Here is a 12,489-nt window from a genome sequence, read left to right on the forward strand (position 1 = left end):
CTTGAAACTAAAAATTGGACTTACTGCAAATTCGTTCAAATGATAACTTGTAGAGATGATTTTTTGAAAGTTACACTGATAAATCAAGGACTAGTCTGATTAAAAATGCGCACACAGTTAGATCAACAATCTTCACCGATGTAGAATTAAAAATGAAAATTTAATTTTTATATTGGCCATTGACCAATCAGAAACGAGTGCGCTATTGAGTGATGTCATTAAGAACCAATCACAACAAAGCCTACAAATATTACATAATATTGAGAACATCATTAATTATGAAGCAAAATGGCATATAACAAGAAATTTGATTGGCTAAGCTCTATCGTGACGTCACCGAATCACAAACTCCTGATCTGATGATATCCAAATAAGTTTCTCGAAATTTACTAACACATCAAGTTACAGGATGACACCATTTTATTAGTCGATATATTTTTTTCTAATTACAACACTCCTAGCAACACACCCATCAATTCTGTTCAGGACAACATAGCGAATTATTTCTGACAAGATCGTATCACTATTTGTCAATCTAACTTCGGTAAACTGTGACCTCACAAGTAATGATGATAAGTTGCTCTCCAAAAACGTCATAAATTACAAACAAATGCATCTTCAATTACCACATTTCAATAAGCAACAAGAAAAGAATGTCATAGTATGCTCTTATGAATGATGCTGACAAAGAATATATATATAGATTTATAGTAAACACATGCAACATGATGTAGCAGTTAATTCTTGACGCTAGCCTTTGCTTTTAAAACATATGATTATAAGCCAACATACAAAGAAGCCCTTTAAATTCTTTTCAGTATTTTAATTTTAATCCATGAACGGAAATGTTATGAATTGATGTAATTACTTAAGAAGTACTAATCAGGTTTGGGGCTACCAAACTCCCAATCCTCTCTTTACTCGTCTCAGCGAATGAATATACCCTTTCAGTGTGAAACATGACGCACTAAATTTTCTTCTTTTGGCAATTAAACACCGTAGTTCGAGTCCTATAAGACCGATCAACCAAAACTGAATCCTGAACTTTTGTCCTCCAAAAGTTAAGTATCCCTCTCATTTTTTTCTATTTTTTTTGGCAATTTTATACCCTTACAAGGGAACGAGTTGAGTTGATTTTGAGTTTAACGTCCCGTTCAGCAACGAGGCTATATGAGACGTGGACCTACTGATTAACGTGGAATCCGAACCACATGAGCTCCCGCCGGGGATCGAACCCGGGCCTCCCACGCCAAAGACGCGTACGCTAACCGCTTAGCCACGGAGGAGCTCTAACAAGGGAACGAAATTAGTTCTGGACCATGAACCTGGTTCTGCCGTACAATAATCTTGATCTTTGATCCCCAAAATTTGAGAGGGTTCGTTCATGTACCCTTGTTCTACGAAAGGCAATTAAGCGTTGTATACACGAGAACAAAAATGTATTCACACTTCCAATTTTCACATCTTTCAACGTTAGACAACCAAATTTGCAGTGATGTTGGCTGGGTTGATAACTAGGTAACGCGATTCTACAAGTGCTCTAGTTTGTTCAAAAGATGTTAGTGTAGCTAAAAGCAAAAAGTAGAATAAAATTCATGCCTCTGCAACGAATAAACAATCGAAAAGAACACGTCGTTTAGTATGTACACAGCGATTGATATCATGAGACAGTTACAAAGTGATTTTATTTAGCCTTAGATATACCATGGAAAAAATAATGTTGTTCCAATTTTAATTTCGTTTCACAGCATACAATAATATATAAAATTTTTGAATGTTTTACATTATTCGTTTCAATATTACCTTCACTTTTGTTAGTTTTCAGTTTTAATATATCTACTGAAACTGTATGAAAAGTAAATATGACGTGCGGGGTGACTTCCATCTTTGTTTTGCATGAAATTTCTTCTATTTTTAATTAACCCTTTCACTGTGGAAGGCGACGGAAAGAAATTTCCCTAACCTGCGAATGTCGATTATAGTCGACGTGTTAAAATTTGTCTGTATCTTGGTTTTGTTTTAGTTAACTATAGTCGCCAAAGTTTTTCTGTGAGATTTCTATTGTTTATCGAAAACAATAGAACACAAAAAAATGAACGGTACAACTTCGGCGACTATTCTCGACAAAGCCAAGATACGGACAAACACATTTTAACCTGTCGACTATAGTCGACATTCGCATGTTAAGGAAATTTTCTTTCTGTCGACAAAAGTCGACTTCCTCTGTGAAAGGGTTAAAAGAATAAGTATTCTTATTTTATATATATTATTTTAATTATAGATTATGACATTTACAGTATTAATGTTACAGTACAGCAAGCGCCACGCACAACCTTGAAACTTCATTTGCGCTTGATCAAATTTCCTGTAACAGTGTTCAAACTCTGCTCTTGTTTGTATTTCAATAGATGAGTCTTCCAGTGCTAAATTTCCATATGAACCTATTTACAAATTAAGACAGATGTCCATTTTCATTCTTTTAAAAAAATCGATGTCCATCACCATGGTTTTACAACCATGGGTTTTCACAGTACTGTTCATACTACTTATTTTAAGTAAAAAAATTCATTCAGCTCTTGTGTTGGTGGCAAGGATTTTAAAATGCTGACTGCATTTCCTCTCTGTATTGCTAGGCTTATTCGTCGTAGTAAATAGTGTTTGCTTCTTGGGTCGCCTGACTTCTTAATTAAAGTTGATCCAAATTCATTCAAAAATTCAGTGGCTTCTTAGCTTAAAAAAAAACATCGTTTCTGTAGCAAAGGCAACGAAAAGATTATCTTCTTTCAGTCTGGAGTACTTTGTATGTTTCCGTTTTACGGCTGTTTCTGCTGCATTTCCTGCTTCCTCACAAGTTAGTGTTATGTATGAAGGAGCGAAAGTATCAACACATGTTACATCCCATACAAGACTCTGGCCAATTTTCCAAGGGATTAAAGTTACTCCGTTCGGTCGTTTACCATCATTTCTAAACAACCCTTCTGGCTCTATGATGCTAGGAATATCAATGCTGGCGAGTGCTCGTTTGATTATTTGATTTAATTCCGTGTGACGTGTGATTCTACCACCACTTCTAATGCAGCTCAAAGCATGTAAGCCTTTCTCGTCCGCTTGATCTTGGCACGTACATGTGAATGTGTGGCAAACGTTTAATCCCAAGCGTAATGCTACATATATTTTGAAAATGTTATCGTCTAAAAAAGTTCCGATTTTTTTGAAGGTGTAGCTTGTAACCAGGAGCCAGACACTTTTTTCTGAAGTGCTTTTAAGCAAGCAACATCAAATGTATTTTGTGAAATTACCTTCTTTCCAGCTATCTCATTTAGTATGATTTCATCCCATTTTCTTTGTGATTCCTTGGTCTCCGGAATGGCATTATTATAGATGCCTTTCCATAAGTCCAATGCTTCCGACAGATGAGGGATTTTCACTTTGTCATTTGAAATTTTCAAAATGTTGGAGACTAGTGATAACACCCCACAGCAAGAAGACAAACGCAGGGAGGCTCAAATCCGATGCTCTTCGAACACCCAAACAACCGAACCGTATTGGCAAACTTGCCTGAGCCCATTGACTTTCATCCAAAACCTGATTTATTATTGATTGTAAAGATGTTTTTAGGGAGCCATCCAATTGAAGAATCTTTGATGGGAGAATCCATGTGGAAGTGGTAAGCAAAATATAAGTTAATTTGGGGACACCCAGACATTTTTAGGAGAAAGAAGGCTATATGTGATGGCAGCCCCTTTAATCTATCTGTCATCATTTTTAAACTGTTCAAATGGTCTTCAAAATAACTTTCATAGCATTCGTCAAGTAGTGGTGCTCCCAATAACGACAGCTCGCGGGCCTGTATTATCCGAATCCCAGGCAAGAAATTCTGAAACTGGGCTTCAATAATTGGATCTGATTTACCGACGTGAAGAACAGTTCACATTTAGAAGGATTAACTTGTATTCCTATCTTCTTAGATTCTGTCAATAAGAAATTTAGATCTTGTATAACCGTATCTGGTGAGCCCTAATGTGCCATCATCTAAATAAAATAAATGTATTTCAGAAGAAAGCGAGCGCACTATTGGGTGGATTGCTATGCTAAAAATCATCGGTCCAGCAGGGTCACCTTGTTGGCATCCTACTTGTGATGAACTAGTTCTATTTCCATAAAATAACAATGATGGGCTAGAATAGCTCTGCCAGAAATATGGATATCGTTGAGGTAGAATTAGTTTCACTTCCTTTAACATGGAGTCTCTTTCGACTGAGTTAAAATCATTTTTGTAATCTATTTTGAGGACTACTTTGTTCGAATCTACATTTGCTTTTATGAATGTTCTGGTAGTGTGGATGACACCCTCATTGTCCTTTTTTGTAACAAATCCCAATTGACGAGGTTGTAAATAGTTAGTACAACGATTGTAGACCAATGAAACAGCAATTTTTGGAGCCAATCTTCTAAAACCACAACCTACCGCTATTGGCCTGATTCCACCATCTTTCTTTCGTAAGGCACATAAATTTGCTCCGTAAAAATATTTACATATATATATCCGGATTTGCCTTTCTATTTAAAGTTAGATTTGTCATTCTAGTTACTGATTTTAGTAACATGAGCGCTGAATCACATGCTGATTTGGACGTTAGATCTTTTAAATGTTGAGGCGACAGTCCGTCTATCCCTGAAGCCGAACCGCAGGGAAAACTATGGATGGCCTTTAATACATCATTCTCCTTAACTTTCAGACATGGGTCTAATTCATTTGGAGGATCTGGGATTATTTGAACTCTAGATGGTGATGGATGGTATGGAACTCTAGATGGTTTTCCATGCAGGAGTTTATAGGGTTCCTCATTTACAGGAGCCAAGGTATCATCTGAAGCTAGTAATCTCAAAGCCCCTTTTGTATCAAATTCAGAAGTTTTGGATATTATCCTATTTGTTAAATCAATATTACGTTTTCTACTAGGAGCGGGAGGAGTATCCATAGAGGAGGTTTCGTTTAGATTTTGTTTTATGAAGTTTGGGACAGATGTTGAGCTACGATTTCTGGGTAGACATAAATTGTAAAAAGAGAATAATAATAATTTCTTCCAAGAAACAAAATCATTCATTTCGATGCATTCCTCTACTACAGATGAGAGTTTTCTTGCTGCTACATTTATAGCTCCTCTTGGGATTCGTTTAATCAGCCAAGTGCTTGATTTTAATGTAGTGAGCTCTTGAACAAAATCCTCCGTATTTGGTTGTAGGTATTTACTGTGTGGCATATTTTCGAGTTTTATGTATACTTAAACCCTTTTTGGTTGGAAATTCCTTGCCACATTCCGAACATGTTTGAGCTTCGAGTTTGATTGACAAAGGTATGCTTTTAGAAAAAATCACAGTATTATTTTTCATATGAAATAATAACGGTACAGTTATTTCGTTGAAAGAATGTTCATTGTTAGAAAGTTTTGAAAAATTTAACGTTAGCACACTAACCGAATTCTACATTTTCGATTATGACACTTCAACCGATTGACCAAATTAAAAACAGATTTCACAAAAATGATCTCGAAGACTTCAAAAATACTTCACATCACATTCCACACATTCAAAAAACCCGCTCCCTCACTTTCTGTAAGATTTATTGCACAGAGACATTTTCAACTCACAATATCTTAACAATAACTAACAATTATTATATTTAATTAATTAACTTCTCGTCACCTAGCCGTGAACGTGGAATTATTGCGCCTGTTTCCTTTCATTGAACTCCGGCCTGTAAGAAATACAAATGCAGCATACCTGCAGCAGTATTCTTATTATGTCATTTACACATTAAAGCTAACAAGAATATTTCCTGTTCTATTATTGTTTATCAGGGTGTTCGAAAAACGCAATCGAGAAAACAAAAGGAAATTCTAAGTCAGTAAAAACGAGATGTACAGTGTGTGACATTTTAATTTTTGAAAACCATTGCACCAATAGAAAACGAATCATACGTTTCAAATATAGCAAATAGTAAAAATGTATATCTTTGAGTATTTGTGAGCACATAACAGCAGTTTGCGTAATTTAATATCCATTTAATAATACAAGTATGTCTCGATTAAAAATCATTTACGAGATCAAAGGAACAGAAGTTCTCTCTTGTAGAAAACCGTAACATATCATTCACTATCCCTTGCTATATTCTAAGTAAATGAGAACTGTAATTTAGTAAAGAATAATAAATTAAAACATAATCAAATATAAATATGGATTACTATTTCTAATATTTCAATAAGATCTAATAATCAATAAGATTTATCTCCATTCTCTAGGTTAATATGTGCATGATTATCGCATCTCATCTCGTAACGGAGAACTTTCAGCAAAGAGAATTTTTCATTCACGGTATAAGGACAAATTAAATTTAAAATGAAATGAAATGAAATCTTTGAGCTTTACGTCCCAAGGTTATGCTAATGGAGACGGTGATTATGAGAAATGAATGAAATGGTAGAATGAAGAAAGGGGGAGGAAACGGGGAACCCCTAGAAAACGCAGAGCATGATGTTTGACCACCACAAAGTCCACACGTCGCGAGCTGGGATAAATTAAAAGTATTAGTATTCAATAGAGTGTTTATAAATTTCAGACGTTGGCATTACCACACCAGCGCCTATAATACTTGGACTATTCTTCCACTGCTGACGAAGTCTCCTAACTTGATAATTGTGTTTGTAAAATGAAGGTCGGAGACAGAGAGACAGGATGAAAACATGTTTGAATGAAAAAAAGAACAAAAATAAATACAGACACGTTTCGTTTCCCGAATGAAGGTTTGTTTAATTAGCCAAGTTTTGGTTAGGACAACCCTATGGGAACTATTAACTGAGCAGTATTCGGTTAGATCCAGTGGCGTAGCAGCTGGCCCCGCAACCCCCGCAGTGCGGGGGGGCCCGAAATCTTGCGATGAATAAAGATTTAAAGAAGTAGAACTTCAATCTTACTTCTATCGGCTTTACAACTAGGGCCCCTTCTCTATACTTTGCGGGAGGGCCCGCAAAAGTGTGCTACGCCATTGGTTAGATCATACTTTGCTCTCTTAACCTATTTTTGTGATACCAGTTACCGAGAAAATTGGCAAAAAAATATGTTTTCATCAACTTACTCGGTTACTTTAGCCAAGATAAAGTGAGACAATAGTCTTTTAGTTTGTTTCAATTCTCGGTTAAAAGGTATTTTTCATCCACTCGGTTAAAAAGCGAAGTAACTTTTGACAAGTAGTGCTATGGTAAAATTTTCTTCATAGATTGGGTTACATTGAATTACTTTAACTATTGTGATATTGGGAAAGTAGGGAGACCAAGTCCTAAAACGTGTGCCTAGTTCCATTGCAATTCCCGCAGATCTGTACATAGGGAATTGCATTTTCCCTTCTTTCTTTTATAGATACTAGCTGCTAAACGTACTTGTGCTTTCAGTAGCCGAGCGTAGGCACTGGGTCTTCATTGTTTTCTTTTCTGTTGTTACTCCTCTTTTAATTACATATTTAATTTTTTTGCTGTAGCGTAACATATTATTACAGAAGCTTCCAGCTTGGGCATCTTTGCATTGAAATTGCTGATCAATTTCAAACCGACCAGAGGAAAGAAAGTCAATAAGTAGCCTTAAATTTTGGTTGAAATAATTGACCAGAATCCAAAGAACGGATTGGATGTTATCTCTTTGATTAAGTATCAGCAGCAGAGAATGCATCAGTCATGCTAGCAAGTTGATAAGTGAATACATGACTTATAGCGCTTTTCAAATGATAAGCTACATGGTTTTAAGCGGACTGTTTGCTTTCTCCAATCGCAGTTATGCGATGTCAATCTGTGGCACACAATAATATATACTAACTTTCCGAACCCTTGAAAATGTTCTCAACACCAGATGAGCTAGTTAGAAATATTGTATTAAAATATTAATCGTTGTCCATAGCAAATAGAAAGGTAAACTACGAACACATAAATACAAACCGCATGTCTGTACGTCAACTGGTGGTCATGGTACAGACTTTTAAATGTTTCCATATAAAACAATCGTGAATTTTTTTAGAATACGTTGTCTAGCATAACTGCTAGTAGATTTTGATTCAAGCTTTTGTTCAATATTTCCCTCATATGAAATCGAACCCATAATCTATCGCAGGATATTAAACAAAATAGATTACTATATACTAAGCAAAACAATACGTTTATTGTAAAAAAATACTAACAAGTAACAGTTTCGGAAACTAACACTTGGTTTCAATTACAATGAATACACAGGTAGTGAAAGATTTAATATTATTAAATCTGTCACTACCTGTCTATTCATAATGTCTGGTGAAGCCAAAGTGGATAGTTGGTGAAACTGTTACATGTTAACATTTTTTACAATAAAGTATTGTTTTGCTCCGGGAGTAGTTTAAATCAGATTTAGGTATGTTAAAAGCAAAACTTGTACAATGGAAAATAATTTACTAACATTACTTTAGCTCTCTTTGCTTGGGAATGCATAAGTAATTCTGTATTCTTAAATAAACATTTTCATGTGTAATATGATACATGTAGTGTAAATAAGGAAAGTAGAAGATTCTATTTCGTTCGAAAACAATTCTAAAGCAGGTATTTCTTTATCTGGTATAGGCAATACAAGTTTTCTTCGCATTTCACGTTTGACGATTTCTTAATTCATTTTCGCTCTTTCTTCCCTTCTACTCAACATATGAACTCACAATTGCTGAACAAACGCGCAGGCATCTAAATGTCATGCACCCAAAACAAAATTCACTGCTTCGAGACGCGGAGATCTTACACAATTAGGCGGGAACAAGGCTTCAAACCTTTAGTCGTATAACTGTTCCTTAAATTATTTTTAGTGAATAAAATTCGCATTGAGTTTTCATGAGCTGTAGAAAATGTATTTAAAAACTGTCAGTTTTTAAGTGGTGACAGAATTTATTATTAATAATTATCTTTAATTGTTTTTTCTTAACGAAAACAAAGAAAGAAATCCACATCAGAGGAAGTTAAACAAACACTTAGTTATCAAGACTGTAAAAACAGGCTTTAGAAGGAAGTTGGTTTGTCATTCATCTGTGCTGGAGCAAGGAGGTCCTAAGGGAGAAAAATCTCTTTAAACCAACGAAGAAACTACCCAGATAGCAAAAATGACTTGCAACAAACTTGCAGCAGATTTGCAACTCAAGTCTGGCAAACTTGCAGCAGACTTGTGATGCAAGTCTGCAAGTTTGATGACAGTTTAATGCAAACTTCCTAGTTGACGCTCTTCGAACTTGCAGCACGCCTGCAGTGCAAATGTATAGTAAGTTTGCAAAGCAAGTTTATGCAAAGGGTTTACTTGGACAGCAAGCCTACGGCAAGTTTCCACTTGTACTGTAAGTGCACAACAAGTCGGCAGCAAGATAGTGCAGGTTTTACGCAAGTCTCTGCAAGCATATCACTTGCACTGCAAGTGGACAACAAGTTGGCAGCATGTTTGTATAGGTTGAAAGGAAGTCTCTTCAAGGATACCACTTGCACTGCAAGTCCCCAGCAAGTCTATAGCAAGTTTGTAGTAAGTCTTCTGCAAGTATATACTTGCATTGCAAGTCTACAGCAGGTCTTCGGCAAGTGAGTGTAGTAAGTCTTCTGCAGGTATATACTTGCATTGTAAGTCTACTGCAAGTGTGTGGAAGTTAGCATAGCAAGCCTGCTGCAAGCGCTTTACTGTATACGAACATACACGCAGTATATTTTTCTCAAAAACTTTGTCAAACAATACACGTTTAAAATATAAATTACCTCTACATACTGAATACTTACGTAATCTTAATTACCCACTTATTTTAATGCTTCACAGACTTCGCACCTACTACAAATGGCGGACTGGTGGAGAGATTTCTAAGATTAGACTTTTATGCCACCTGTTGGTAGAAACTACAACTGACATACTTGCTACAATGTTGCAGCTAGCCTCCGAGGCAAGTAAAATCTAGCAAGTGAAAATCAAATTACGACATTTGCGGGTAATTCTTTCAAAAAGCCTGCAGCAGGTGTATAGTGCACGGAAAGTCTAGCAAGTTAAAATCAAATATAGTGAAAGACTTGCTGCAAACCAACATGCTATTAGGGTAACCACATTACAAGAAGACTAGGGATAATCCTTTGCGCAACATATAGAAAAGAAGAGACGTTTCATGAGAGAGTGTAGCCTGTTATAACATTTAAGACTGAGGCTAACATAATGATAAAAGACGCACTATAATAGACGAGGTGATAGCAGGATGAAATAGACGACGAGCTTTCGACAATTTTAATGGATTATACGAAAGACAATCAATTTAGTTCATATTTACATTTCCAGCATGGACAGTGAAAATTCTAAATTTTATTTGAATAACAATTTTCACATTATGAACAATGCTGCCAATTTATTTGCTATAACGCTAGGTGAGAAAGAGCGAGAAGGGGAGGAGGAGTCTGCAATCCGGCAACGCTGCGCTAAATATTGCGTTTCATTGCCTACTGCTCATGTTGCTTGTCATTTGAAGAGAACTTTAGATTACATTTTCGCTTTAAGTGACCACATAGCAGAAGTTGGTTTGTGCTTTTTGCAATCATTTTTATGGCATAGGTCAGAACGGGTATTTATACTTGTCAGGGAAAGTTTTCGAGAATTAAATCAGCATCCAAAAATGGAACTCCTATCCTAAGAAACAGTTTCTAACTAACTACAGGTGAATTTCGTGTTAATATAATTGCAAATTATACGATACAACGTTAATCATTTCTAGGACAAACCAGTTTTCACGCACTGTATGAATCTGTGCCCCATTACTTAGGCGTTTGCCAGGACAGTCTAGAAGCTTTAAGACTCATTTAAAGCAAGAAAAGTGATTTTTTTAAAAAAATTTGACATACTATTCTTAATCTGTACTGATTTGCGTTTTAGTTTATGATATCGGAGCAGGATTTATAATTGTGTTACACTCTGCAGATTTTCCGAAGGCACATACAGAATGACTCCTCTGATGAATGTGATATGAATATTCTCCGTATATCTGAACTTTCTTTACATATTCCTGGGACATGTTTCTCAATCCTATCAGATACTATGGGTTCTGTAACAACTTGCACATATCGTTAGTTGTATGGCGAATATATTTCTATGTTTTACTTCAGAGACAGTTCATGTGGAATTTGAAATGTATATTTTAAAATTCATTCTCTGAAGATTTTTCCTTTCATGTAGAGGTGCTAGTTACGTTGTAGCTTGATGCTCGATAATTTTAGGATGTTTTGCATTTTACTCCGAGAAATGTTTACGTTGATAAAAAAATAATACCTCTCATTTGTTAATGTTAATTGATCAGTGGTGCTACTTACATATTACGCTATGAGTGTTTTCATTGATCAAAAATAACCTTTATTTGTTAAGTAACTACAGTGTGTACTATCCATGTTTTCTTTCAGTATATCAAGAGATATACGATTGACACATGAGTGAATGTCCTGTAATTTTCAGCCAATAACTTACGACGAAACGTCATCCCGCTCAGTGCTTGACCAATCACACTCGTACTACAAATTCTTACGATTGTTTCAATATGGCGGGTAGGTATTGTGGAAGTGAATGAACTCAAAATTAATTTTCGGATTTCCACTATTTTCTCTTACAGTTCTTTTACATTTCAGATATATCGTTCATTCAAGATGAAGACGGAGAAAGTCCGGATGATCGTAAGTACCTATATGTGCTAGATTATATCTATGTTGTGTAAGCGAAAAAGACTCACCCAAGACGTAGTAGAAGTACTATGTATGCATGGCGTGGTGGGCTAGTTCCAATGCTCATGTATTAAGGGGAGTGAAGAGTAGATTGATAGATTATCATACGACATTCAAAATAAAAGTAAGAACAATAATGTTTATGACATAAATAGTTATTTTTATTGTAGTGTGATTGATGGAATGTAAATGATATTAAATTGCGCACTTACGCCCGTTCGAAAAGAAATCATTTTCCGTCAGTGCGTTTCTAGGAATTCGAGCTTTTATGAAGCGAGAGTAAATCGCAGATCGAAAAAGACAGGTGGAGTAAACAGTAGCACTGAAATATTTGTATTAGCAAAACTTGAGTTGAAATATTGAAGTGTTTGGAATGTGGTTTCATTAATTGAGAAAAATACTATCATCGTAAATAACTCCAGTTGTGAATGAGTAAAATACAGAACGATAAGTAAGCCTTAGTCTTAATTATGATTTACTGCTGTCTGTTTCATTCAAAAAAGCATCATTGACAGCTTCGATTTGCATCGTACAGTAATTCCGTTCTCTGCATTGTTTTGTACACTTGGTCGTGCATATGAATTGCACTGTTTTATATTGTGTTGGCATTGACTTTGTATGGAATGCGCACTGAAGGAAAACCACAGTGATAGGTCGAAGAACGGTCATCTATGTTACACAAGGCTACCGGTACGTTTCCTGCGAGTGC

At 35.7% G+C, this 12,489-nt stretch overlaps 1 protein-coding gene across 4 annotated transcripts in view; it reads left to right on the top strand.

The window, feature by feature from the left end:
* The first annotated feature begins 11,476 nt into the window (after nucleotides 1–11,476).
* LOC145673727 (serine/threonine-protein phosphatase 4 regulatory subunit 1-like) overlaps nucleotides 11,477–12,489 on the top strand; it is a 608,213-nt gene continuing 607,200 nt past the window's right edge. Inside the window, exons 1-2 of one of the 4 annotated variants that reach the window (XM_081743440.1) lie at nucleotides 11,492–11,606; nucleotides 11,688–11,732. In XM_081743440.1, the coding sequence (XP_081599566.1) occupies nucleotides 11,600–11,606; nucleotides 11,688–11,732 (52 nt within the window). In that variant the 5' untranslated portion in view covers nucleotides 11,492–11,599. Of the gene's footprint in view, nucleotides 11,607–11,687; nucleotides 11,733–11,779; nucleotides 11,905–12,436; nucleotides 12,471–12,489 lie in introns of those variants that run through there. The other 3 variants (XM_081743442.1, XM_081743443.1, XM_081743441.1) reach the window with 3 other exon arrangements.

This window comes from Thermobia domestica, chromosome 17 (assembly GCF_964235325.1).
Source record: "Thermobia domestica chromosome 17, izTheDome1.hap1.1, whole genome shotgun sequence".
NCBI lineage: Eukaryota > Metazoa > Arthropoda > Insecta > Zygentoma > Lepismatidae > Thermobia > Thermobia domestica.